The 26,892-nt window shown below is 50.8% G+C and overlaps 1 protein-coding gene across 5 annotated transcripts in view; it reads left to right on the forward strand.

Annotated features, from left to right (window-relative positions):
* The first annotated feature begins 5,421 nt into the window (after positions 1-5,421).
* Positions 5,422-26,892, forward strand: part of cep164 (centrosomal protein 164) — a 31,433-nt gene continuing 9,962 nt past the window's right edge. The window contains exons 1-18 of one of the 5 annotated variants that reach the window (XM_088618960.1): positions 5,422-5,885; positions 7,253-7,341; positions 8,308-8,419; positions 9,204-9,417; positions 10,950-11,981; positions 13,121-13,264; positions 13,802-13,912; positions 14,305-14,382; positions 15,179-15,280; positions 17,537-18,130; positions 19,314-19,373; positions 20,354-20,440; positions 21,068-21,156; positions 22,505-22,936; positions 24,133-24,264; positions 24,850-25,045; positions 25,541-25,633; positions 26,569-26,691. In XM_088618960.1, coding sequence (XP_088475086.1) covers positions 7,260-7,341; positions 8,308-8,419; positions 9,204-9,417; positions 10,950-11,981; positions 13,121-13,264; positions 13,802-13,912; positions 14,305-14,382; positions 15,179-15,280; positions 17,537-18,130; positions 19,314-19,373; positions 20,354-20,440; positions 21,068-21,156; positions 22,505-22,936; positions 24,133-24,264; positions 24,850-25,045; positions 25,541-25,633; positions 26,569-26,691 — 3,681 coding nt within the window. In that variant the 5' untranslated portion in view covers positions 5,422-5,885; positions 7,253-7,259. Of the gene's footprint in view, positions 5,886-7,252; positions 7,342-8,307; positions 8,420-9,203; positions 9,418-10,949; positions 11,982-13,120; positions 13,265-13,801; positions 13,913-14,304; positions 14,383-15,178; positions 15,281-17,536; positions 18,131-19,313; positions 19,374-20,353; positions 20,441-21,067; positions 21,157-22,504; positions 22,937-24,132; positions 24,265-24,849; positions 25,046-25,537; positions 25,634-26,568; positions 26,692-26,892 lie in introns of all 5 variants that reach the window. The other 4 variants (XM_088618959.1, XM_088618961.1, XM_088618962.1 and 1 more) reach the window with 4 other exon arrangements.

Consider the following 26,892-nt stretch of genomic DNA (forward strand, 5'->3'; position numbering starts at 1 on the left):
AACAGCTCCTGAGCGTCTTGCTGACTTCACTGTCATGGCTACATCTGCGTGAGGCGCTCAGTGTGTGCTACAGGGATTGTCCAAATATACGAGTGTTTGCCTGCCTGCTGGTGCTGCTGACAATATTCCGGTTTGTACGTTGAGGTCTCCGGAGAGCAGCACATTTCCCTGGCCCAGGAAGTGACTGATCTCTGTGTGGAGACTGTGGAGAATCCCTCACTGTAGTAATGAGATTCTGTAGGGGGAATGAAGACTTCAGATAGGATCACCCCTGTGTAGATTACATTTCTACTGATCTTAAGCCAAACACGTTACTCTCCTCTAAGGGCTGCTTACCGTATCTTCATTCAGCTCCGCTCTGTACCACACAGTGATCCCCCAGAATCTCTGCCCTGGGTGCTTGAGGGATTTAGCTGTAGCCAAGGGCACTACAATCTCCTTGTAGCAGGGTGCGCAGAGAGTAACTATCTATCACCATGTCTCTTGCAGTCCACTGCGCTGTTCGCCTCTCTTATTTTAGAGGTCTCTTCTGAAGCGAACAACAGTTTTAACATCTCTTGATTTCCAAGGTAGCGGCTGTCAGCACTCCCCTACTCCACTGCTTTCATTTAATTGTTAGATAGATACTTTATTGATCCCGTGAGGGAAATTGCAGTGCAACAGCAGCTTAACACAGACAACACAGCACAGTGTAATGAAGGATACAATAATAATAATACAATACAATCAGTACAGTGAGAAGTGCACTACGAAGAGTTACTCACAGTCCAGAACACACAAAGAACAGAACAGTACACAAAAAAAGTCGCATTGGACAATATAAATATAAATATAAATGTATTGCACAGGTCCCTGGCATATAAAAACGGTTTTAAACGGGAAAAAGAAAAAGAACAGATGTATCAGTTTACTGTTCAGTCCAGAAACAGGTCACTGTCAATGTTGCCTCTGCCCAGACACAAGGTGGATGCGTTGTACAGTCTTATGGCAGAAAGCAAGAATGACGTCCTGTAGCGCTCCCTGTCGCACTGGGGATGAATCAGTCTATTGCTGAACGTGCTCTTCATTTCTACAAGCCTGTCATAGAGGGGATGGGAGACGTTGTCCATGATGGCCTCTAGTTTGGACACCATTCTCCTCTCGGCCACTACCTCCAGGGGGTCCAGGCCAGACCAGGTGATATTGAGAGCCAATACGCCAAGTCTTCTGATTTGTCTAAGGGCTGTGATTCAACAGCCTCTGGGAGTGGTGGGATTACTAGGACCTCGCTGGGTGATAAACCAGCCTGCTGCACAGGAGCCTGCTGCTCTTTCGGGGGCAGAGTCTTATCTGGAGAATTTGAGAGCCCCCCTTTCAGAGCTTATCAGCCAGACAACAGAACTCACAAGGGTCACGTCTGGGAATGCAGCTGGAGGAGCCTGGAGTGATCGATTGAGTCGATTGATTAGTGATTAGGCAGGGAGGAAATATCCATGGCTGATCTGGCACTGTTGAACCCTGAAAACCGGCCGGTGAAATTGCTGATCGAACGAAGCCCTTCCAGTACAATTCCGCAGGCTGGGATCGCTATGGTCCCATTGCTTGGGAATTCACTTGACCACATTGTACCAGGCTGCTGCAGTGGGGGCGCCTGCTGTGTCTTGTCCACGTGCTTCTGCAGTTTAACCCCCCCCCCCCCCCACGAAGGAGCACACGCCTCTCCCTCCTGTCCCGTCCCGTCCCTCTGTAGTCAACATCAGCCTGCGCGTGGGCGGCCCATCGCAGCGTGGGCCCTTCGTGGAATCAGGCCTGGCTCGGCTGTCCTGAGAAAAGACACTGTGTTTATTGACTCGCTGGGCTGACAGGGGGGACGCTGGCCTCTGTCCCAGCGGGGGCTGTCCTGTGCTCTGATTGGAAGGTGGAATTTCCCGGGCTTAAGGCCCAGTGAGATTTACTAGAGCCACAGAGCTGTGGCACTGCAACACACTGTGCTATAAATATAATGGTAAGATCCCACACGTGCAGTAAAAGCTACTATCGATTCCTGCATGATCGTGTGTTTATGGCAGCGCCAGGACCGTATTATCCAATAGGCACAGGAAGCGGGGCTGTACTGTCCAATATGCACAGGAGGCGGGGCTGTACTGTCCAATAGGCACTGGAGGCGGGGCTGTACTGTCCAATTGGCTCCTGAGGCACTGACCTAACTAAGGATCCTATGGAAAAATGTTGACCGTGTTTTTTTATTTCTATGACTAAAAACTGTAACAATCTCCTCTTAATGATATATATATATAATATATATGCCATATTTCCCTTGGCCTTTCCCAGTCATGGCCTCCTAATAATCCCCATCTCTGAACTGGCTTCATCACTCTGCTCTCCTCCCCACTGAGAGCTGGTGTGTGGGGAGAGGACTGGAGCATCATCCAGGTGGGGCTGCACACCGGTGGGGGTGGAGGGGATCCCCACGACCCGTAAAGAGCTTTGAGTGGAGTGTCCAGAAAAGCGCTATATAAGTGTAATAAAATTATTTTTATTATTATTTAGGATGGTTAGGCATACATAAAAAGGCGCTGTGTCTTCATGCGGACTGGGGCGGGGCAGGGGTCCAAGTCTCTCGCGATCAAGTGGTCTTCCCCCTTTCCCCTCTTCTCTCCTGCCCTGCTCCCCCCCCCCACCTCCTCCTCCCTCTCATCACAACAAACCCTTCATTGTTCGGAGTCACAAACACACGTTGTGCCAAAGCAACTATTTGCTGTCAGAAACAGAAACAGGACGTTCTGTTTCGGCCTCCTGGCCTCTGGGGCAGCAGCAGGGAGTGTCCTGTAGCCCCGCTGCCCCTCAGCGGTGTTGATCGATCGATAATCAATCACACTGCTGCGCACACACACACTGACACACTGCTGCACACACACTTACACATCGCTCCACACTGACACACTACTACACACACTGACACTGCTACACACACTGACATACAATGCACACACACACTGCTTCACACACACGGACACACTGCACACACATACTGACACACTGTTGCACACACACTGACACTACCACACACACACTGACACACTTCTACACACACACGGACACACTTCTACACACACACTGACACACTATGCACACAACAGGGTTTATTTTCTTGGACACACACTCACGCCCACTCTGCTCTGACTGGACATTATGCTGCTAGCCCAGGGCCACTTGCCTGCTCACCGTGGGGCCTGACGTCTGCGGTGTGATTGGGAGGAGAGGAGGTTATTCCGGCAGACTGGACTGGACACGAAAATATCTCCACACACCACACGAGTGCAAACACACACAGGGAGTGTTGCTCTGCTAAATGCTGAATACCTCAAGACACTAATGCACTAGTTTCCCACACTGCCTTACACTGTCCCATACTGTCCCGCGCAGAAGACCTACAACCACTCTTCATCAACCTCCTGTAACTGCTCCAAGCGGCACTGTGTTTCACACTGTCCCACACTTTCCCAAGCTATCTCACACTCTCCCACAGTGTCACACACTGCCTCACACTCTCCCACACTGCCTCACACTGTCTCACACTGTCCCACACTGCCTCACAGTCTCTCACACTGCCTCACACTGTCACACACTGTCTCACACTCTCCCACACTGCCTCACACTGTCATACACTGTCTCACACTCTCCCACACTGTCTCACATTATCACACACTGCCTCACAGTGTACCACACTGTCCCACACAAAGTCTCACATATATACACATATACAGGACAGTGTACATATACACAGGGGACTCCTGTGTACAGGCAGAGTGCGGTATAGACCAGACATATAGGCGATGATTTTTAGCGAGATACAGATAGATCTGTTGATTCCTATTTCGGGCACTATCAGGGAACAGGAGATTGAATGTCATTAGACTTTATTTTTAAACCAGGTGGTAAATATGAACGGAAAACGCCCTTTAAACGTGGGATTGTCACGTGTTTAAAAACAGCACAACCCGCAAAGGAAGCTCTTTTCCGTGGAAATCTCATCCTTTCTTCGACTCGTGTAAGAGGTTACCTTCATGGTTAGGTTTCCAAACTGTGCTAAACATGATTTGGTCCGTGAGGATGAGTGAGTGTGCGGACTCCGGTCAGTCTCTTCCCTGATTTCTGGGGGTTTATCCGCCTTAACCTAACTAACGACGCTGTGAGCTTTCAGTTCGGATTGATTAAAAGCCAGAGGTATTTTCGCCTCGTTTTCTTTACTACAAAACTCGCCGGAACCGGTCAACACAGTAAACGAATAAGGGCCGCTACGTGACCACTCTTCCACCTCCCACACGAGAAACGGGTCTTCAAGCAGCGATTCAGCCCCGCTTTCCTCGCCCCCCTGTCCGGGTCACGTCCACCAGCGCCATATGCGGCCTTCTCCTGGCGTTGCAGCGCCCCCTGTTGAGGGCAAAGGTTATTACCGTCGTACTCTTCCAAAGGAACAAGTACAGGTTTATTCCAAGCTGAAAAGAGAAGAAAAGAAACACAACGTTTCGGCTGCGGAGCCTTCTTCGGGTGACACCGAAATTTTACTAGAAGGCTCTGCAGCCGAAACGTTGTGTTTCTTTTCTTCTCTTTTCAGCCTGGAATAAACCTGTACTTGTTCCTTTGCAGCCTACACATGCTGACGCAGCTCCCTACTAGAAATTATTATTAATAATAATAACTCCTTACACTTATAGAGCTCTTTTCTGGACACTCCACCTGTAAAGCTCTTTACAGGTCATGGGGATCCCCTCCACCCCCACCTGGATGATGCTCCAGTACTCTCCCCACACACCAGCTCTCAGTGGGGAGGAGAGTCAGTTCAGAGATGGGGATTATTAGGAGCCCATGACTGGGAAAGGCCAGGGGGAAATTTGGCCAGGACACCAGGGTAACACCCCTGCTCTTTTCGAAAAACGATCTTCGATTTTTAATGCCCACAGAGCATCAGGACCTCGGTTTTACGTCTCATCCGAAGGATTTTAACAGTGTAGTGTCCCCGTCACTATACTGGGGCATTAGGACACACACAGACCGCAGGGTGAGCGCCCCCTACTGGCCCCACTAACACCTCTTCCAGCAGCAGCCTCAGCTTTACTGCCAGACAACAAATCCCACGTGTTGAATTATTTTAAAATACTTTGTTGCTCTTGGAATAATAATTTTATTATTTTATTATTTAATCCTGGAGGAGGACTACGATGAGAACTACATCCCCACTGAGCAAGAGAAATTATCAGGGCAATGAAAATTTGAAAAGGCTATTTCTGGCAAGTTAAATAATAATAATTAAATATTTATGTATTTAATTAAACAAAACACAATAAAATGTGTCCATATAGCGAAACAATTTAAAAATTTACAACCCCACAATTTTCAGTTTACAACAATTTTAAATTATTAGGATTGTTTTCAATCGTTTAGAATATAATAGGATTCAGAGACGATAAATATTACAGGATAGCTTTGCTAGATAAAGAACTGAGGCCTCACCAGCAGAAGAAAGTTACTTGAGGAGAAAAATCACATGATTTTTTAAGCCGATTATGACAAATCCAGACGAATATAATAACACTACATTTCCCGTGGCACAGCGCGGTTTTGTGACCTTGACCGACGTCTCTCTTCTCCAATGAAAACGGCCCGCTGCCCTTTCTGGCCAATCGCTCATATGGGAGGCGGGGCGGTTGGTGGTTGCTAAGGAGGGGTGAAAACCGGAAGATGTCGCGCGTCCCTGGAAGCCGCTGCCAAATTCCGTTGATGTAGTAAGGCAGCTCGCTGTCCGGTTGACATTTATTACCGTAAGATGAAGAACGCAAACATAACTGGAGGAGACCTCTGGACTGCGTGACCCCTTGGAGAAAAGACAAACAGGCGTTTGACAGGTAAGCAGATCACGGAACTTTTCCTTTCAATTTCGGTTCAAAAAGTTTTGTTTGCGCGTTCGCCTCCGCCGTGTAGTAATGAGAGAGTGTAGACGCGGCAGGACCTGGGCTTTTTGAAAAGACTTGGTGTCCCCCAACCCCCTCCCCCCCGGCGTGGCCCTGGTTTCTGGTTTCCCATTAAAGCTGTTGTTTTCCCCCCACCTGTATAAGAACAGAAATGCTATAGTCTGGAAAAGGCCATTCAGCCCCTCAGCGCCCGACGGGGTTTCAGGACAGCGGGTGACTGAAGCGCAGCATCAGGGCCCCGCACAGAATAGAACTGCTCAGCCTCGCCAGTCTCGTCTCCGTGTGAAATCACCCTGTGTCCTGCGCCTCCCTGCAAAGTTTCCCCATTTTGTGTGCCTTCTGAGCGCACAATCACGACGCTTCGAAACAGGACTGTATATGTGTACTCTGCACCATTTACACCGACCCTCCTGGATCCGTGCATCCTGTGGGATGAGTCGTGGTTTTTTTTCTTATCTTCATGCAGAACCATTCACCTTCCTTCCCAATCCCATTTCAGCCCTGCTTGGTGGCCTGTTCAGTTCACTTTCCTGTGAATACTGTACTCCATCAATCCGGTGTGAATGCTTATTCTAAAACACGACCTGCCTGAGAATCCCCTCAGTTTGGCCTCCAGAGTGTACGCCTGTATATGTATGTGGAAATACAAGAAGCAGACTTGCATGCAGGTGCTCATTGTGTAGAAAATGGTTCCTTCTGTATGAGCTCTGCTGCACCTTGTCCATCTGAATGTGCACCGCAGTACCGGATGCTGGTGCTCATACAGATGGATAACGTACAGCACTGTGGTGATCATACAGATGGACACAGTACATTGCTCAGTGTTGACAGTTGTCACAACTGGCCCTTGTAAAGTGAGGTGTCCTGTTCACGGCTTTCTGAATAGACCAGATACCTTTATAAGATAAGATCACTTTATTAGCCCTATACAATTTCTTGCATGAGGAATTTGTCTTTTCGCAGACCCCAGCTTGCTCTCCATGAGACACACAGACAGGGAGAGAGAAGCTGGGGGTCAGAGTGCAGGGGCAGCCATTTATACGGCGCCCCTGGAGCAGTTGGGGTTCAGGGCCTTGCTCAGGGGCCCAACGGAGTAGGATTCCTCTGCCGGCTGCGGGATTTGAACCGGCAACCTTCCAGCCACGGAATGCGTATGTGGATTTCACTGGGACAATGAAAACATCTGTTTCCATGTATTTATCACACCTTTCTTTTTTCTGACTTCTGCATAGAAGTGAGAAAGTCCGTTTTATTTCTGGTGTACCTAGAATCTTGGAAATCGGTCTCCGTCTCTTCCTCAGAGCCACCATGAGCGCTGCGACCCTCCGGATTGGGGACCAGCTCATCCTGGAGGAGGACTACGATGAGAACTACATCCCCACTGAGCAAGGTACCGGGAGAAGAGAGGGAGAGACCCTCTTGCAGTGAAAGTCATTTTAGAGTTGGCGGACGCTGGTGGGGCCTAGGTGCTGTCACAGGTTGCTTCGAAAGGGGTGGGTCTCAGACAGCAGACGCAGCTGTCGAGTAAGAATCGTTGCTTTTAATTCACAGTGCAGGGAAACGTAGAGAAAATAAAACCCTGGCTCTCTTTGAGTGCCAGCTTCTTCATGTAAATCTCTTTACTGGAATATAACCGGTGCTTACTGGCGCCAAAACCAAATCTCTTCCTCAAAACTTAAATTTCCTTAAAGTCTCAGCCATCCACTTGTTTCCTTCTTCTGTCTGGTGTAGCGCATAACGGTATGTAATGGGAAAACTGATGTCATTTCCAAAATATCAGATGCAGACTGACCACTGGAAGCCTCTGCTTCCTGCTCTTTAACTGCCACCTGACCACTTGTGTCCCTTCAGATGGTCAGGTGACGGGACGTCAGATCATTCCCCATTGCCTCCTGGGTAATGTAATTCAGACAAGACCTACCATCTTGTCTGAACCTCCCACTGTCCTAAAAGTTACATACATTCATTTATCAGTTACACACGTGTCAAATTAAGTGCCTTAACACTCAAATAGTATATGGGATCAAGCATGTGGAGAGCAGTTACTATAATGGATTCCTTTCCTGTGGTTAAGCTACTGAGCACAAAACCTTCTGTCACGGTGCGCAATGAAGGCTAGGATTTGACACAAAACTCTGCTGGTGCAAAGTAGCATTTTGTTGTTTTAATTCATGTTATACTGTATGTACAGGAGGACCATTGTTAGGGTATAAGTGTTATACAGAAGCGTAACCATAAATGAATCTGTTTTTTAACAAACCACCATCGTACAGAAAAACTGCATGGCTACTTAGCAAAGCAGCTGTCAGTGTGGGGGCTGAGTAAACCTCTCTCTCTCTTTCGCCCCTTCTGTCAGAGATCCAGGAGTATGCACGAGAGATCGGGATAGACCCAGAGAAGGAGCCTGAGCTGATGTGGCTGGCCAGAGAGGGCATTGTGGCCCCACTGCCTGCAGAATGGAAACCCTGGTTAGGATTATAACATCACTTTATTCATCTCTGGTTAGGATTACAGGGCTACACTGACACTGGCACGCTGCACGTAGTGTTACTGGAGTAGTGCATACACTGACACTGGCACACTGTACATAGTGTTACTGACGTAGTGCATACACTGACACTGGCACACTGTACATAGTGTTACTGACGTAGTGCGTACACTGACACTGGCACGCTGCACATAGTGTTACTGACGTAGTGCGTACACTGACACTGGCACGCTGCACATAGTGTTACTGGAGTAGTACTGACACTGGCACACCGCACATAGTGTTACTGACGTAGTGCATACACTGACACTGGCACACTGTACATAGTGTTGCTGGAGTAGTGCATACACTGACACTGACACACTGCACATAGTGTTACTGGAGTAGTGCATACACTGACACTGGCACACTGCACATAGTGTTGCTGGATTAGTGCGTACTCTGATACTGGCACACTGTGTGTAGTGATACTGGAGTAATACTACTACTACTACTACTACTACTACTACTACTACTACTACTACTACTACTACTACTACTACTACTACTAATGTTGCTTTATTAGCCCTATACAATTTCTTGCATTAGGAATTCGCATACCCCAGCTTGCTCTCCATGAGACACAGACACACAGACAGGGAGAGAAGCTGGGGGTCAGAGTGCAGGGTCAGCCATTGTACAGTGCCCCTGGAGCAGTTGGGGTTAATTAATTCCTTGCCTACATAATCTGTTCTTACTCTGTGCTTGCCCTCCTCTCTCCTCAGTCAGGATGTGACTGGTGATGTCTACTATTTCAACTTCTCCACGGGCCAGTCCACCTGGGATCACCCTTGCGACGAGCAGTACCGCCTTCTTGTCGCCCAGGAGAGGGAGCGTGCGCAGCCCAGGGGCTCCCAGGCCAAGAAAGACAAGAAGAAGAAGAAGGAAAAGAAGGAGAAAAAGGAGAAAATGGTGAAAGAGCCCCTCAGACCACCTGTGGTGAGTGTATGAAAGGATCGAGACACCCTTTGTCACTGAGGCACCGAGTGTCTGACGCTGACACACTGAGGCTCCGAGCGCCTGACACTGACGCCGACACACTGAGGCTCCGAGCGCCTGACACTGACGCCGACACACTGAGGCTCCGAGCGCCTGACACTGACGCCGACACACTGAGGCTCCGAGCGCCTGACACTGACGCCGACACACTGAGGCTCCGAGCGCCTGACACTGACGCCGACACACTGAGGCTCCGAGCGCCTGACACTGACGCCGACACACTGAGGCTCCGAGCGCCTGACACTGACGCCGACACACTGAGGCTCCGAGCGCCTGACACTGACGCCGACACACTGAGGCTCCGAGCGCCTGACACTGACGCCGACACACTGACGCCGACACACTGAGGCTCCCAGCGCCTGACACTGACGCCGACACACTGAGGCTCCCAGCGCCTGACACTGACGCCGACACACTGAGGCTCCCAGCGCCTGACACTGACGCCGACACACTGAGGCTCCCAGCGCCTGACACTGACGCCGACACACTGAGGCTCCCAGCGCCTGACACTGACGCCGACACACTGAGGCTCCCAGCGCCTGACACTGACGCCGACACACTGAGGCTCCCAGCGCCTGACACTGACGCCGACACACTGAGGCTCCCAGCGCCTGACACTGACGCCGACACACTGAGGCTCCCAGCGCCTGACACTGACGCCGACACACTGAGGCTCCCAGCGCCTGACACTGACGCCGACACACTGAGGCTCCCAGCGCCTGACACTGACGCCGACACACTGAGGCTCCCAGCGCCTGACACTGACGCCGACACACTGAGGCTCCCAGCGCCTGACACTGACGCCGACACACTGAGGCTCCGAGCGCCTGACACTGACGCCGACACACTGAGGCTCCGAGCGCCTGACACTGACGCCGACACACTGAGGCTCCGAGCGCCTGACACTGACGCCGACACACTGAGGCTCCGAGCGCCTGACACTGACGCCGACACACTGAGGCTCCGAGCGCCTGACACTGACGCCGACGCTGTGAGGCTCCGAGCGCCTGACACTGACGCCGACGCTGTGAGGCTCCGAGCGCCTGACACTGACGCCGACGCTGTGAGGCTCCGAGCGCCTGACACTGACGCCGACGCTGTGAGGCTCCGAGCGCCTGACACTGACGCCGACGCTGTGAGGCTCCCAGCGCCTGACACTGACGCCGACACACTGAGGCTCCGATCACCTGACACTGACGCCGACGCTGTGAGGCTCCCAGCGCCTGACACTGACGCTGACACACTGAGGCTCCCAGCGCCTGACACAGGAATCACTGCCACTGATACAGTGAAACAGTAGGTTCCTGCCATTGAAAAATGGACACATTGAGTTACTGATATAGTGACACACTTAAACACTACATGACATGTCGTCCATTATGTCTTTTATTCTTAAAGAATAAGCAGAATAATAGATCGCTCCATGCATGGTTTCTATGTGTCTGTAAGTTTGCGTGTGTTTGCGTGTCTAGGTGAGGCAAGCAGCAGGCAGGCTCGTCCCAGTGCAGTCAGATATAGCCGAGGCTCCCTCTTTCGTTCATTCTCGCCTTCGCTCTCACACTGTTTCTCCATCCGGGCTCAGATCAGAGATGCCCGATCGGGGGGCAGAGAGAATCGGAGATGCGCTGTGCAGAGATGGAAGTCACCCCCTTAGCCAAAGGGCAAGCCAGTCTCCCTTAATGCAGAGCCCCGAGACAGCTCCTGCACACTCTGTCTCTAGAGCTGCACACTCCCTGTCCCCACTCTCGCGCTCTCTTTTGCCCCTTTCCCCGAGGACTTTCCAGCCCCTGCCTTCTCTTCCCCGATCCAGCAAAGCCCTAACGGACGCCCGGGAGATTCTTGGATGGTGGGATAGGGGGAGCTCCGATGCTAAATTGAGTTCAGGGTTGATGGACCCCGTTGCCCGTCGGCCGCGGGACACCCAGCTCCCGCATTCCCCCACAAGCCTCTCTCCTGGAAACGCGGTTAGATTCGCCAACGAGAGCCCTGGATGGGGCTTTCATCAGGGCAGGGAGACAAGATGGCGCAGCGATAGTATTGGGAGCCCCAGAGAGAGGTTGTCCTCCAGGGCAGGGCAGAGAGCGAGGGGCTCTCACACTGCTGCCAGCCTGCCCTTGGGGTCCAGTCCGCTCGCCTTACCGGAGGCCCAGCCACCCTGGATGACGGGGATGGAGGTCCCAGGCGGGGATCCTGCCCCTGAGAGAGAGGACAGAATCGGTAAGGCTGCTCTTCAGAGTCCGGATTTGGGAACATTGTTGCAGAACCCCAAGACAGGCTGCTCCAACAGCAGCCACATCCCACAGGAGAGCGCGGCTTCAGCGCCTGGCTCCCCACTCCTTCCCAAGCTGAGGCCCCAGGGCCTCTCTCCATGCAGGAAAGGTAGGAGGGAGCCGGAGCGCGGAGGCAGAGGAGTCAGGAAGGCAAGAGGCCAAGGGACAGGGACAGTCAGAGTACACCAGGGCACAATCAGACCCGGAGCGCAGGAGTGTAAAGACAGTGAGCAGGTACGGAGAGAGAGCCAAAAAGAGGTAGCAAAGGAAAGACGGAGTGACTGAGAATCGAATGGTTCATTGGAAGGCTTGTGTTTCCCTGTCGGATGGCGATCAGCGATTACAATGCTTGATTACAATGAGGGTAGGAAACCTGTGAACAGTCAGTAAAAGATCAAACAGGGATAAATATGCTATACAGCCCAGTGCAGGATTTATAAAATAAAAAGTTTAAAGAGGGGGGAAAAAACAGCTCCAGTAATGCTCTGTGTTCTGGTGGGCCAAACAGTGAAGGCAGGAGAGCTGGAACATTTTTACATGTGTGGAAAATTCAGAGCCATTTTGACTCTCTAATGAGTAAGACTTCTTCCATCTGTCTTTTATGTAATACAAAATCTTAAAATCTTTCATATAGTCCTCATTCTTCAGATTCTAATGAGAAAGGCTTTCCCAGTCAGATGAAGCTCTTCAAAGTTTAGTAAAATGATAAGCAGAAGCTTGTGGTTCTTTTCCTGTCTTTTACCTCTCCTTGCACTGTTCCAGCTTTAGTAGGGAAGAGATTTTTGAATCATGTACCAGCATGTATCTGGGTATATGGGAACAAAATAGAGAGCAGAGCCTCCATACTGACTTCAAGAATGATCAATCAATAACTTTCCAATCATTTTATTTGGTATTGCACCCTTCAGATCATCTGGACTCAGTGAGCACTGCATATCCACTCATTCCAAAGAATGCACTGCATATTTTTTGCATTTTCCATAACAAGTGCTCTAACTGATGAAAAGTTGCAGATCATGGAGGCTTTTAACGAAGTCAGTGTATCAGCACTTTTCATTGCTTAAATTTGCAATATTCTTTTATTTTCCAAGGATTGTTCATGCCGAGGTACCTACTATGTGCCTAGCAATCGGTTTACCTCATACTTTATTAGAAAACCATCCGTCTTCAGTATATTTTGAACCAATCGCTCATTCTGTTGCATTGACAATGTTACGTTTGATTGATAGATCTAATACAAAGTGAAATTGATTTTTTTTTTTTAGATCCTATTGTGTTGTAAGCATATTGTGATAGTTGTGGTTTTAGAGGTTAAGTAGTAGCCTGCACTTGGCTCTAGCCATATGTCTGATCTCTCTCTTTCCCCACCCCAGCCGGTGAGCTCAGCGCTAGGGCCCCTGCAGGGTCCTATGGGGTCTTTGGCCCCACTTCGGGGGTTGGCAGATCCCCTGTCTTCTTCCCTGAGGGGCTCGGCCGGGAGCTCCGGAGGGCTGGAGCCCCTGAAGACGTCACTTGGGGTGAGTACTGTATCACTTTCCCCCTGCATTGGATTGACACTGACACGGATACTAACACTGGTGCAGTGTCAACACAGTGTCTCAGTCCTGATTCGAGACTGACACTAGTGCTCACACTAACACTGATGATACAGTCGTTGGTGCAGCTCTAGTCCTGATTCTAGACTGACACTAGTGCTCACACTAACACTGATGATACAGTCGTTGGTGCTGATTCTAGACAGACACTAATGATCACACTGGCACTGGCACTGACACGATGGAGACACTGGTGCCAGCACTAGTCATGATTCTGGACTGACGTTAATGCTCACACGATACAGTCATTGGTGCAGCTCTAGTCCTGATTCTAGACAGACACTAGTACTCACACTAACACTGATGATACAGTTGTTGGTGCAGGTGTAGTCCTGATTCATTTCCCTCTCCTCCTCTCTCTGTCACACACTCCTGTTCTCGTCCTCTTTGTATGCCCCTCCTCACTCTGTGTTAGTCTAGTGCTCATTTCATTTGATCTCTCTTCTGTGTCTCTCCCAGGCTCCTCTGTCCACACTGGGCACAAGTGCACTGGGCCTGAGACAAGAGGAGAGGGTGTCTCTCTCTTTGCCGGGGCTGGAGGATGAAGAGGAGAGAGGCTCGGAGGCAGAGGTAGGCCTCTTCATGAGCTGTCTCATTGCACACCACAGGTTATTTTGCAGTTCAAGTGATTCCTTTTTAAAAAGCTTGCTTCAGATTATCCCAGAGATTGCGGAACAGTACAGTCACCGAATACCATTTCACACAACCATACATCGTTGTCATGAAATATAACAGCAGCCTAACCAGGCTTCTGAGTTCTCCGCTGAGTTGACAAGGGCACTTAGAAACATGAAAACCCAATATGAATGAATCACTTCACGTATGAGTTACTAAGCTTTAGTGTGGATTTAAAGTAAGGGATTTTATAGGGATTGGATATGAGCTCAGCCCTTTTGTCACAAAGCAAAATGTCTATAGCAGGTGTAGCATCTTGCTCCTGTGACTGTACTCTCTCCTGTCAGAGCCCACAAGGGACAGCCCGTCTGCTGCACAACCTACACCTGGACCTCGGCTCCCTGGGCGGAGGACTGCAGTACGAGGTACGCACTGCACAACAGTAATACACTGACACGTCAACACAACAGTAACACACCGTATCCACATCATAACACATTAAAAAGGGGCAGTGCGGGGGCTCTGTGGCCAAGGATCTGCGCCTGTGGCCGGAAGGTTGCTGGTTCGTATCCCGCGGCCGGCAGAGGAATCCTACTCCGTTGGGCCCCTGAGCAAAGCCTTCAACCCCAGCTGCTCCAGGGGTGCTGTATAAATGGCTGACCCTGTGCTCTGACCCCCGGCTTCTCTCCCTGTCTGTGTGTCTCATGGAGAGCAAGCTGGGGTCTGCGAAAAGACACATTCCTAATACAAGAAATTGTAAAGGGCCAATAAAGTGATCTTATCTTATCTTACTGACCTGACAACACAACATTCATGCAACAGTAACACAACACTGACAAGGCAACGTAGCACTGACGCAAAAGTAACATTACTTCACTGTGCTTCACTGATTCACTGTGTGAACTTCAAATAAGAAGAGCTTACACAGGACTGTGTACTGTGCAAGAATAATACACACAACCACAAAGTACACCTCTCATAAAAGCTCTATTCCTTCAGCAATGATTTTGCTTTTGTGTTGTGTGCTATTAGTGTATGTGCAGACTGTACAGCCAGTGAGTGTGCAGTGTGTTGTGTGCTGTGTGTGCTGCAGCAGTGTAGTGTTGAGTGCTATTAGTGTATGTGCAGACTGTACAGCCAGTGAGTGTGCAGTGTGCTGTGTGTGCTGCAGCAGTGTAGTGAAGTGTGTTACACAGTGTCTCCCCCACCTGTGCAATCCAGGAGAGTGACGTCAGCAGGACCCCCCCGCCAGAGGAGCGCACTGAGCCCGAGCTGCAGGACCTGCTGCCTTCCCTGGAGCCCAGCCAAGACCCCCCCTCACAGGTGACACTGCACTGCTCTCTGCAGATATCTTCATAGTGTGACCTTAAAGGGCAGCAGATTGCCCAGAAATGTTCATCTCAGACATCTTTGAAATGTTCCGTCCAACAGAATTATTGGTATGATAGTTTTATGTCACTTATTCTAGGGCTTAACTAAAAGCTCTAACCATCAGTATAAATCAGAAAAAATGTATCTTAAATTGGCTGTTTCATCGTCGTTGTACTTGAACACAGGTACATGTCATGTCTTTACTGCAACACAGTCAGTGTATGCTATGACATGAGCTGCAAGTGACAAGTTCATGATGTTTAAATTTGATCTGCTTTCACATTAGAAATGAAATTAGGAGCTTCAGATAAACAAGAGTATCGCATGTGTAAGCTGTGCAGACATCTTGTAAAAATGACAGATGGTCATAGAAATTTGGTTTTGGCACGCTTGCTGAGGGAGTATCGTCAATGAGATTAGGAGGATCCCCTGTGAGCTGGAATGAGCTGAGGAGATTGTGTGTGGGCATGGATGTGGAGGGCTGTGAAGTCAGGAATGCCGTGAGAAAGGAGGGCTTGTCTTTATACTTGTGTATATATATACTGATGGAAAAAGGAAAGGCAGCATTTTCTGGAATGAGAATACTGTAGTTATACATGTAGCTTATGTACTTTCACAAAAAGTTGTCAATTTGTTTTAAGCTCTCTGACCAGCAATACAGTTTGAGCAGTGAGACATTGCAACTTGCCAATCACACGAAAGCTCGTTAGGTGCACTTTTACCCAATGAATGCCTGATCCATAATGCCTCGAATGGCACCAGAAGCTGCAGGCAGACATGTCATGTGCCAGCGTTGCCAGACACTATGGAGTAAGTCATTCCACTGTGTCCCGACTGCAGAGAAGGTTTCAGCAGACCGGCAGGACAGATCCGGTCGCCCTCGAATGACCACACCAGAGCAGGACCGACACATCAGACTGGTCCGTCTGAGAGATCGTTTCAGATCTGCCCCCCGTATTGCTGCTGAAGCTGCCCGCAGACGCAATGCCCACCTCAGTGACAGGACAGTGAGGCTCCGTGCTGCTGGCCTCAGAGGCCCTCTGCTCTCACCTCCTAGACGTCACACCTCGACTGGCTTGGGCCACACAGAGGCTGCGATGGCCCCGTCAGCAGTGGCATCAGGTCCTCTTCACGGATGAGTCCCTCTTCAGCCTGTTCCACGCGGACGGGAGGGCCAGAGTGTGGAGGAGGAGGTGTTGCGTTTCTTTTTTCCATCAGTATATACATACAGCAGCTTTGGTGGCTCAGTGGTTGAGTTCTCACCCCACCATGCGGGAGGCCGGAGTTCGACTCCTGGCCAACGCAGTCTCCTAATAATTTATACCTGGTGCTTTCTTTCTTATAGAGCTGACTACAGTGTAGGCGCTGCCAGCTGTCTGTGTGTCTGTGTAGTGCCTGTTGTTTAGTATGCACACTGAGTTTGTCTTTGTTGTGTGCCATTTTATACCTTATAGTTTATGGTCTTCTTTTTTAAAGTTGATTAGATTGCCTTCATTTCTGTTTTTTACACACAGATTTTAGCCATTACCTGCCCTGTGTACTTCTGATGGCTACTTTCTTTTCACTTTAAGAGTAATGAGGTTGACACTTGAGCTGACGGGGAACGACTGCGCTAATTGTTGTCTGTTATTGTAGCTGTGTGCTTTGCTCTTGTTTGACTGTTTGATGGTGTGTGTGTGTCCTGTCTGTCTTGTGGTTGTATATCTCCCTACCAGTGTTTGGTGTGCTTGGGTTGATGTTTTTCTTTTTCCAGTGTTGGTGGTTATACATGTTGGGTTATTGTGTGTTTGGTGTGTGCAGTAGTGATGTCATGTTTGTTGTTCTTGTCTGTATTCTTGTTTGTCATGCAAACCCTCCACATCAGGTTACATGTTTGGGAAGGCTATTGTGCCCATCTAGCAATAGTAATTAATAGGAACTAATTGTTCCAAGGTTGAAGCCAGGGTATTGACTTCAACAACATGGCTGGGGGTAACTTGTTCCATACTCCCACATCCCTTTGTGTAAAAAAAAAAGAGCCTCCTGTTGTCGGTTTTAAATGTAGTTTCCGCCTGTGTTCCTGTTTCACTGTGCATTCCGAAGAACATCTTTGTCTCTCTCAATGTGTCACTGTGTCCTTGTTGTCTTTGTTGTGAGAGTTTGCCATACCATTCCCCCGGTTTTTTTCGTTTGTCTCGGCTGCACGCTGCTGGCTCGGGGATGGCGAAGGACTCCCTCTGTGGCCAGCGCCTCTCTTCTCCACTGGGGGGCAGCACAGACTGCAGCGTGGCCGCCGGCGAGACCCTGGCGCGTCCTGGATCAGGCGAGAGAGGACTGGGGAGCAGCGGAGAGGAGGAGAGAGGGCAGAGGAGGGCGGAGGACGAGGGAGCCGAGGCGAGAGAGAGTGGAGGCGCGCGCGGGGTGGGAGACGGGCGGGGAGGGGAGAGGAGGCGGCTGGGGGGTGAGGGAGACAGAGCAGAGGAGCAGACCCACGAGGAGAGGAAGTCGCCCTGGAACTTGAAACCCCAGCGAGCTCCTTCCTCGCAGGGCCCCATGGAGAGCCAGGAAGAGGAGGAGGAGGAGGAAGAAGGGCGGGCAGCGAGAAGAGAGGAGCAGGAGAAGGGGGGAATCATAGCTCTGGGGGCAAAGCCAGCTGGGGAAGACGAGAATGACGGTGGGCTTGACCCCTCCTCTCTCTCCTCGGGCACCCCGCCCGGGAAACGGGGGTGCCCAGCTCCGGCTCCCACGGGGACGAAGATGCAGCCTTCGGCCAGCCCCCCATATGAATGGAAGCTCCCCGTCACCGGGGCACCCTCTTCAGAGGTAGGGTTTGTGTTCACCCAGCGAGACGGCCATCGCGCCCTCCCACCTCGCCCATCCCTCTCGGTCCAGTGGGTCAGCTGGCGTGAGCTCCGGCCACATTCCATTTCACCCTGAACTCATTTGGTCATAATCTGGGGTCTCTGCCTGGCATCCAGCAGCGGCTGACCTATAAACCCTTCAAGTCCGAGGCCCTGGGAGACAGGTTTTGGGTCTGCCTGTAATAACCCTGTCACTCACCTTCACCCTGTGCTGATCCATCGACGACCAAAACCCCCCACCTTATCGCTCTCGCTGTTATTAGTGTGACCGGTGACTGGTGATGGGCTCCTCCAGCACACCTGCCTCTCACGGCCTTTTGTCATGCGACACACCACAGGATCCAGGGTGCCTCACGCGGGGAGAAGCCGCGGGTCAGCCGCTGCTGTCACGACCAGCCCGCAGGTTCACTGCTGCTTCTGAAGGCAGAGGGATCCTGGTGACACTGTCACTTGTGCACCTCTGCTTGGGAAACGTGGGCGCAGTCTGCTGTTGACTTAGTCAGGGCCCAGATGGGTCACTTTTCTGTGAACTTCTAAGAAATGTGCAAGGAGTGTACGTTATTTGTAGTACCCCTGCTGTTTAATACTGGCTGCGTTTTCTTGTTTAGTTGGTTATTGACCCAAGGGTATCATCCAGCCTTTTCTTGAAAGAGTCCAGGGTTTTAGCTTCAGTGGTATGGCTGAGGAACCTGTTCCAGACTGGTCTCTTCTCGGTCTTAATAAGTATTCTTCCTGTGGTAACGCATGTGTGTGTGTATCTCCGTGTGTGTGTGTCCGTGCCCTGAGTAAGTAAGCCGTGTGTGGTGCAGAAAAACGTGCACAGTGTTTTCACTTTTCCCATACCATACCTCCCTGCAGTGTACCATGCTTTTGCAATGATTTCACTTTGTTTTACTGCGTTTTCCTCTGCGTCAACCACGGCAGACTCTTATAAGAGGTATATCGGCGCTTCTTTTCAATTCTGTTGCCTAACCTCTGATAAGACGGATACCCTGTTTAAGTAACTGCTGAGAATTGCTTCACCGATTGTATTTGTGTTGGAATATTCACGTGCAGTGAATGCAATGGATGATATGTGTCTACCCTTATCTGTAGGGCGTGCTGTCAGTTTGTCCCTCCCCTGCTGACAATCTGTCTCTCTGCAGGACTCGGAGGCCAGTGATCATATTGAGGGACCCTCCCTGCACTCTGAGGATCGTACCCAGGTAGGGCACTAACGGGTTTGAATAGTGCTTTCCTAGCTGTATCATAATATTAGGGCTGTCCTGCCCACTTATCCAGTACTATATACTGTACTTGTTACCTCAGTAATGTTAAGCCACGGGGCAGGTGTCATCAACATGCCTGTTGTTACACCTTAGACTCAGGCATTCAATTTTATTTTCTGTGATGCCCTCAGTTTGGAATTCTCCGTTTTTCTTTACCATCATCACTACTGAGCAGGGGCTGAGATCACCCGTTGTTCCAACCCCTGCTGTATTCAGCCAGTGGTCTGTTCCTGTCTGTGGGAATATCCTAGCATCGGCCTTCTAAAGATTTACTGGAGGACAGATTATCTTCTCACTTCTGAGCTTTAAATGACTAGATTAAGTCATTGTTTTGACTAAAAACTAAGAAAGATGAGATATCGGGCGGAGCAATGGCTCTGTGGCTCAGGATCTGCGCCTGTGCCTGGAAGGTTGCCGGTTCAAATCCTGTGGCCGGCAGAGGAATCCTACTCCGTTGGACCCCTGAGCAAGGCCCTGAACCCCAACTGCTCCAGGGGTGCTGTACAATGGCTGACCCTGCGCTCTGACCCCCAGCTTCTCTCCCTGTCTGTGTGTCTCATGGAGAGCAAGCTGGGGTCGGCGAAAAGACAAATTCTTAATGCAAGAAATTGTATAGGGCTAATAAAGTGATCTTATCTTATATTGTGTCATTCAGTCATGCAATAATTATCTCTTTTTGAACAGTGACAAAAAGACATATTGGACTGTATGCTGCAAGTTAAGCAGGGTGTTTGTACTTTTGAGCACAGAGAACTTGGAACAAAAGGAGATGAGCAAACAGAAGCACATCAGACATGCATGGTGTTTTATTGGCATAGCATGAGCAGAGTCCACTCCACTCTGAGCTCGGCAGGACTCCCTGTTGGACTGGTTGGGTCCAGCTGGGCAGGTAACCTGGTGCCGTTGTGACTCTGCAGAGCTCGGCTGGGTTCCAGTCCAGGGTGTTCGAGCAGGTGCTTGACGTGGAAGATCTCTCCCCTGCCCCGGAGGGTGCAAGGACACTGGTCAGTACACCGTGCGGCACTCTGACAGCAATGCACACGCATTGTGCTGTCAAGTCTATACTGTTAATACACTGCCTTGTGAATCTCTGTACTGTACATCTAATACACTGAAGTGTAAGTTAACCGCATGCTTTGTACTGAACCTACACTGTCATATCTGTGCTTCACATGCTGGATTATACTCAGTCACACTTGTGGCTCTACGTACCATACTTCCAACTGTCTAGTAGGGGTGGCATCCTGGCCAAATTTCCCAGTGGCCCTTACCAATCATGGCCTCCTAATAATCCCCATCTCTGAACTGGCTTCATCACTCTGCTCTCCTCCCCACTGAGAGCTGGTGTGTGGGGAGAGGACTGGAGCATCATCCAGGTGGGGCTGCACACTGGTGGTGGTGGAGGGGATCCCCATTACCTGTAAAGCGCTTTGAGTGGAGTGTCCAGAAAAGTGCTATATAAGTGTAAGCAATTATTATTATTATTAGAAGTACTGCATTCTGTTTTATCTTGCAGTTCTATATTGCAATGGACAGCAGCAGAACATTATCGTACAGTATGGTGCTGTGCTGTGGTCGAGGTGGAGCCACACTGTGTGACTTACCTGGCTTTCCTGACTGCTGTTCTCCAGGACAAGGACGTCACAGAAAGGCAGGAAGAAGGGAGCATGAAAATGAAAGAGGAAGATGAGAGGAGGAAGAGGGCAGAGGCAGCAGAGAGGTACTCAGCAGCTGACTGGTGCAAAATCCAGTATTTCCCAGTGTTCAAAAGATTCAGATGAACTGTGATCGAGTCTTAAATATATACAGTGCTTTTTATTGTATCTCTTGCCTGGTACCCTTTTACTTTGGTTGTCTTATTACAGTATGTTGAGTTATTGTAGACACCAGTGTTCTGTATTATATATAATTTACTGTTAACTTTTTTATAGTTCATTGAATGTTATTGGACTTGGATAAAGCTGTCGGCTAAATACAAATCCAGTAACTATCAAAAGTCACCCCACATGGTCATTTTCACATTTTTTATGTTATGGAACCCAGGCAAGCTCTGGTCACTGATACAATATCGAATCATAATGTATTTGGGTTTGTTTTGTCATTGATAGACCCGAAACACTCTATAACATCAAGGTGAAGACAAAGTTCTATGGAACCTCCTAAATTATGTATAACACAGAAAATAGGTGCTTGTGTAGGGATTCACCACCCTTGAGCCAATATTTGGTAGAGGCACCTTTCTCGGTAATTACAACCATGAATCTTAGATCAGTCTCTGCTAGTTATGTGCATCTGGACACTGTACATCAATTTTGGTCCATTCTCCTTTCCAAAATAGCTTAAGCTCTCTTAGGTTGGATGGAGAACATTGGTGAACAGCAGTTTTCAACTCCTACCACAGATTCTCAATTGGATTGTGGTCCAATCAATCCACACTCTGTTGATTTTAGTTGCTCCAGTGTGCCTTTAGCTATATGTTTTGGGCCATTGTCCTACCAGACGATGAGTTCTAAGCCCCAGGTCTCTTGCAGACTGCTGCAGGTTTTCCTTCAGGATTCCTTTGCGAATCCTGGATTCATTTTGCCTGCCGTCCTCACAAGTCTTCCAGGCCCCGACGCCAACGTTTTATATCATATGATCTTGAGCACAGGAGCTCACATCTGGTCTTCTCTATGACTTACACTCCCGTATCTCATATGAGCGCACATGACAAACAGGAATATAAACATATCTTGACAGTACATTTATTTGTCATGTTTTCGGAAGTCCAGAACACTGAAGGAAATTGTATTTTAAAATATCATGGACAAAGCTTTATACTACGCGTATTAATAACTGACCACATATCAGGCACTTTATCCCGAATGGTATTAAACTGCATGTGGAAACTTATTCAAATATTTCAGTGTATTTTAAAAGCAATATCAGGAATATAAATTCAGGGTATGTTCCCGATATTTCACATACTTAAAGATACAGCATCTTAGCTCGACACAGACCAGTGCGCACAGTTGTCAGTAGGACGTTGCCTGCCTGACGTTCTGGTCTCCCTGTGCTGTGCTTCTTAGGCGGCTGAAGGAGACAGCGAGGACAGAGACGGCTCCAGAGACGAGGGCCCGGAGCCCAGTGGCTGAGACTGCAAGTGGCCTTGAGTCCGAGTGCAGTCCTGGGGAGGAGGGAGGCAGCAGGAGCCGGAGGAAGAGGCCAGAGATGGCGAGAGGCAAGCCAGTCACTCCAAGCAGTCAGCACAGCCACAGTTCCGATGAAGATCAGGGGCTGGAGAGGCTGGCCCCTGCCTCCTCCTCGGAGAGGAAGAAGCGGGGGAGGTCGGAGGTCCGCCTCGCCGAGTTCGCGGAGGAGACGGAGCAGAAGCTCGAGGTGCGACGAGCCAGGGCCCTGCAGGAGAGGCGGGAAAGGCTGAGCCGCCTTGCAGAGGAGCTGAGGAAGGAGGAGGAAGAGGAGGAGCGGAGGCTGCGGCAGGAGAACCAAGAACGGATCAGGTTGCGCACACACTCGGGCTGACCCACAAGCACACTCTCCCCGCCGCCGGGCCCGACGCCCCCCCCACTCCCCTCTGCCGGGCCTGACGCCGGACCTAAGGCCCCCCTGCGCTCCCCGACGCCGGGCCTGAGGCATGCTCGCACTCCCTGATGCTGGGCCTGATGCTGGGCCTGATGCTGGGTCTGAGGCCCCCCCCGCACTCCACGCCACCGGGTCTGACACCCGGCCTGAGGCCCCCCCCGCTGGGCCTGAGGCCCGCTCGTGCTCCCCGACACTGGGCCTAACGCTGGGCCTGAGGCCCGCTCGCGCTCCCCAACGCTGGGCCTAACGCTGGGCCTGAGGCCCGCTCGCGCTCCCCGACATTGGGCCTAACGCTGGGCCTGAGGCCCGCTTATGCTCCCCGACGCCAGGCCGGACGCTGGTCCTGACGAACACTCCCCGACGCCGGCAACAGGGAGCGCAAGTGGGCCTCAGGCCCAGTGTCAGGCCTGGCGGAGAGGAGTGCACTCGCACTCCCTGACTCTGGGCCTGAGTCCCACTGGCGCTCCCCGGCGCCGGGCCTAACGCCGGGCCTGAGGCCCGCTCGCGCTCCCTGACGCTGGGCCCGACACCGAGCCGGACGCCCACTCGCGCTCCCCGACACCGAGCCGGACGCCCACTCGCGCTCCCCGACACCGAGCCGGACGCCCACTCGCGCTCCCCGACACCGAGCCGGACGCCCACTCGCGCTCCCCGACACCGAGCCGGACGCCCACTCGCGCTCCCCGACACCGAGCCGGACGCCCACTCGCCCTCCCCGACACCGAGCCGGACGCCCACTCGCCCTCCCCGACACCGAGCCGGACGCCCACTCGCGCTCCCCGACACCGAGCCGGACGCCCACTCGCGCTCCCCGACACCGAGCCGGACGCCCACTCGCGCTCCCCGACACCGAGCCGGACGCCCACTCGCGCTCCCCGACACCGAGCCGGACGCCCACTCGCGCTCCCCGACACCGAGCCGGACGGACACTCGCGCTCCCCGACACCGATCCGGACGCACACTCGCGCTCCCCAATACCGTGACACCGCCACTCGCGCTCCCCGACACCGAGCCGGACGCTGGTCCTGACTGGGACCAGTGTGTTTGTACTGTGTGTTACAGATCTGGTCCGGTGTGTGCACGCCCTGTATGAGGGTTGGTAATATTTTCACAGGGCACTGAGAGAGAGGCTACAGGGGGAAAGAGAGGAAGAGGAGAGAAGGCTGAGACTGGTGTCTGAGGAGAAACTGCAGGACCTCAGACTCTCCACACAGACACAGAGAGAAGCTCAGGAGCAGCACCTCAGGTCAGCCAATGCATCACGAATGAGAGACACGCCAGCAGTTACCACTGATGAAACCTTAACGTGCACACTATGATAGAAGTATATAATAATAATAATAATGTTGCTTTATTAACCCTTTACAATTTCTTGCATTAGGAATTTCTTTTCGCATACCCCAGCTTGCTCTCCATAAGACACACAGACAGAGAGAAGCTTGGGGTCAGAGCGCAGGGTCAGCCATATATATGGCGCCCCTGGAGCAGTTGGGGTTAAGGGCCTTGCTCAGGGGCCCAACGGAGTAGGATTCCTCTGCCAGCCGCGGGATTTGAACCGGCAACCTTCCAGCCACAGGCACAGATCCTGAGCCACAGAGCCCCCGCTCCGCCCAATATGTAATAAAACTAATATTATATCAGATTAGATTTACATAATGTGTCTTATGTTGTATGGCTATACAGGGTGAGTAAATGGTTTTAAATTGAAATTAATAGCTTGTAATAAAGCTTTTCATAGTGAGAGTATTAATTAAAGCCAATTTTCTGCCTCCCGGGTCTCTCTAAGTGTCGTCCTGTCTCATTTATTTGTGCGTCTGTGTCTGCGAGTCAGGGAGGAGGGCGAGTCGGCTCTGCGGGAGCTGAGGGCAGCCCTGGAGGCAGACCGGGCCGCCGAGATGAAGAGGCTGGAGGAGCACCGGCGGCAGGAGCTGGCAAGACTGCGGCGGGAGGCCGAGGAGGAGCTGAGGCAAGAGAGGCACAGGCTGGAGGCCGAGAGGGAGGCACAGCTGGAGGCAGTGAAGAAAGAGGTGAGAACGCAGCGCCGAGGAAGGCTTTTCTACACACAGCCCATCCACTTAGAGGGGCGATCCTCACCCCAGGCCAGGACTTTCCTTTTGTCTGAGGTCCGAGTCTTCTGAAAAACACAAGTTTCTTGTGCACGTCTTTCCGAAAATATGGTTCTCTGCATAGGTTCAGTGGTTAAAATGAAGGGCTTCCTTAAAGTTTTTTCCGGGGTAAGGGAATGTATGGTTTTATTTTGACCTGTCAAGAATATAAGAAAGATCACAAACAAAAAGAGGCCATTGGCCCAACCAGCCCTAATTGATTAAAGTTATTAAGTTATTGATCTGTAGATCCCATCCAGCTATTTCTGGATATAAGCCAAGGTACTGGTTTCGACAAATTGAGCTGGGCAGCCCTTCACGACTCGAATGTCGATGTGGCTCTGCGCTGCGCGTCCGCCCCATAATCGAAGTGAAACACTGAATTGCACAGCAGTAACACTCTGTGGTGTGTAGCAGGGGAAGATCACTCAGGAACTGAGCCACGAGAAACAAGAAGAGCTGCTGAAGCCCCAGCACGGTGGACAGCACCTCTCTACCTACCAGAAGGAGGTGAGCTAATGCTACTGACACGCAACACTCAATCCGATACACACCCTGACACACTGATATATTCATTTTCATACACTCACGTCCACACTGACCCACACTGATACACTCCCAAATGCACTGTGAGAAACGTCCTGAGCTTTATCTGCACATTGAGTTAAGCTACCACCAGATTCAGCAACAGAGTGGTTCTAAATTTTAATATGTTTTGCCGATGGTGTTAATATGCTGGACCGATTTGCTCTCATTCCAGAAAACAATAATAATTGTTAAAGTTCAAGCACTGAGAATGAGATTGCTTTCAATAAGTAAGTATATACCTCAGCTTTCGAGCTGAAAACCCCGGAATCCCTAGTTTGTTAAGAATGAAAAGGGAAAAGACATCATACTACTGCACGAGACATGATGTCGGGTAGACAGGTCCACCAACTGTCCCCCAGGCTACAAGGAGATCATAGTGTCCTGTGTAACAAAAGTGATGGCTGGGATTCTGGGGGATCATTGTGTGATGCAGAGCAGAACCGATTGACTCCATACAGCCTGTGAGGAGAGAAGACTCATGTGTTTGGCTTAAAATCAGTAGAAATATCATCACATATCACATTTGTCACACCACACACTGATCACCTCACTCTGCTGCAGCAACAACAGTTCCAGCTACAGCTCTGTCAAGGGCTGGGCCTGCACATTGTCAAGGGCAGGAACAGGGGGGGCTGTTTGGGAAGGTTCACTTACAGCTCAGCTCTGGGCAGGGGTTTGGTGAAGTACGCTCTCACTGATCTGGACCCCCTCCTCTGTACGAACGTTCACTGTGACACTACATACGCCAAATTGTACAAACTGTGTGTGTGTGTGTCTTTCTGTCCCCAGCTGAGTCACGTGTCTATGTGTGTGTCTGTCCCCAGCTGAGTCACGTGTCTGTGTCTGTGTGTCTCTAGCTGAGTGAGGTGCTGAGGGAGGTGAGGGAGGAAGTGCAGAAGGAGCATGACAGGAAGTTGGAGCAGCTGAGAGAGGAGCACCGCCACACTCTGCAGGACATCCGAGAGAAGTACTTGGAGGAGGTGAGGCACGGAGTGAGGTAAGGGGGAGAAAATGGGAGGAGAAAAAGTGGGGAAAATAGACAAAGAGAGTGGAATCTAAGGGAGTGATAATGATACAGGGATCAGCTTTGGTTGTCTTTGAATGTTTGAACAGAGGAAAGTGTAATTACAGAGGAAAGGCACGATACTAAAGCACAGTAAAGCCAGCGGGTGTCTGTCTGC

Source organism: Lepisosteus platostomus, chromosome 25 (assembly GCF_059453375.1).
Source record: "Lepisosteus platostomus isolate fLepPlt1 chromosome 25, fLepPlt1.hap1, whole genome shotgun sequence".
In the NCBI taxonomy this organism is placed as follows: Eukaryota; Metazoa; Chordata; class Actinopteri; order Semionotiformes; family Lepisosteidae; genus Lepisosteus; species Lepisosteus platostomus.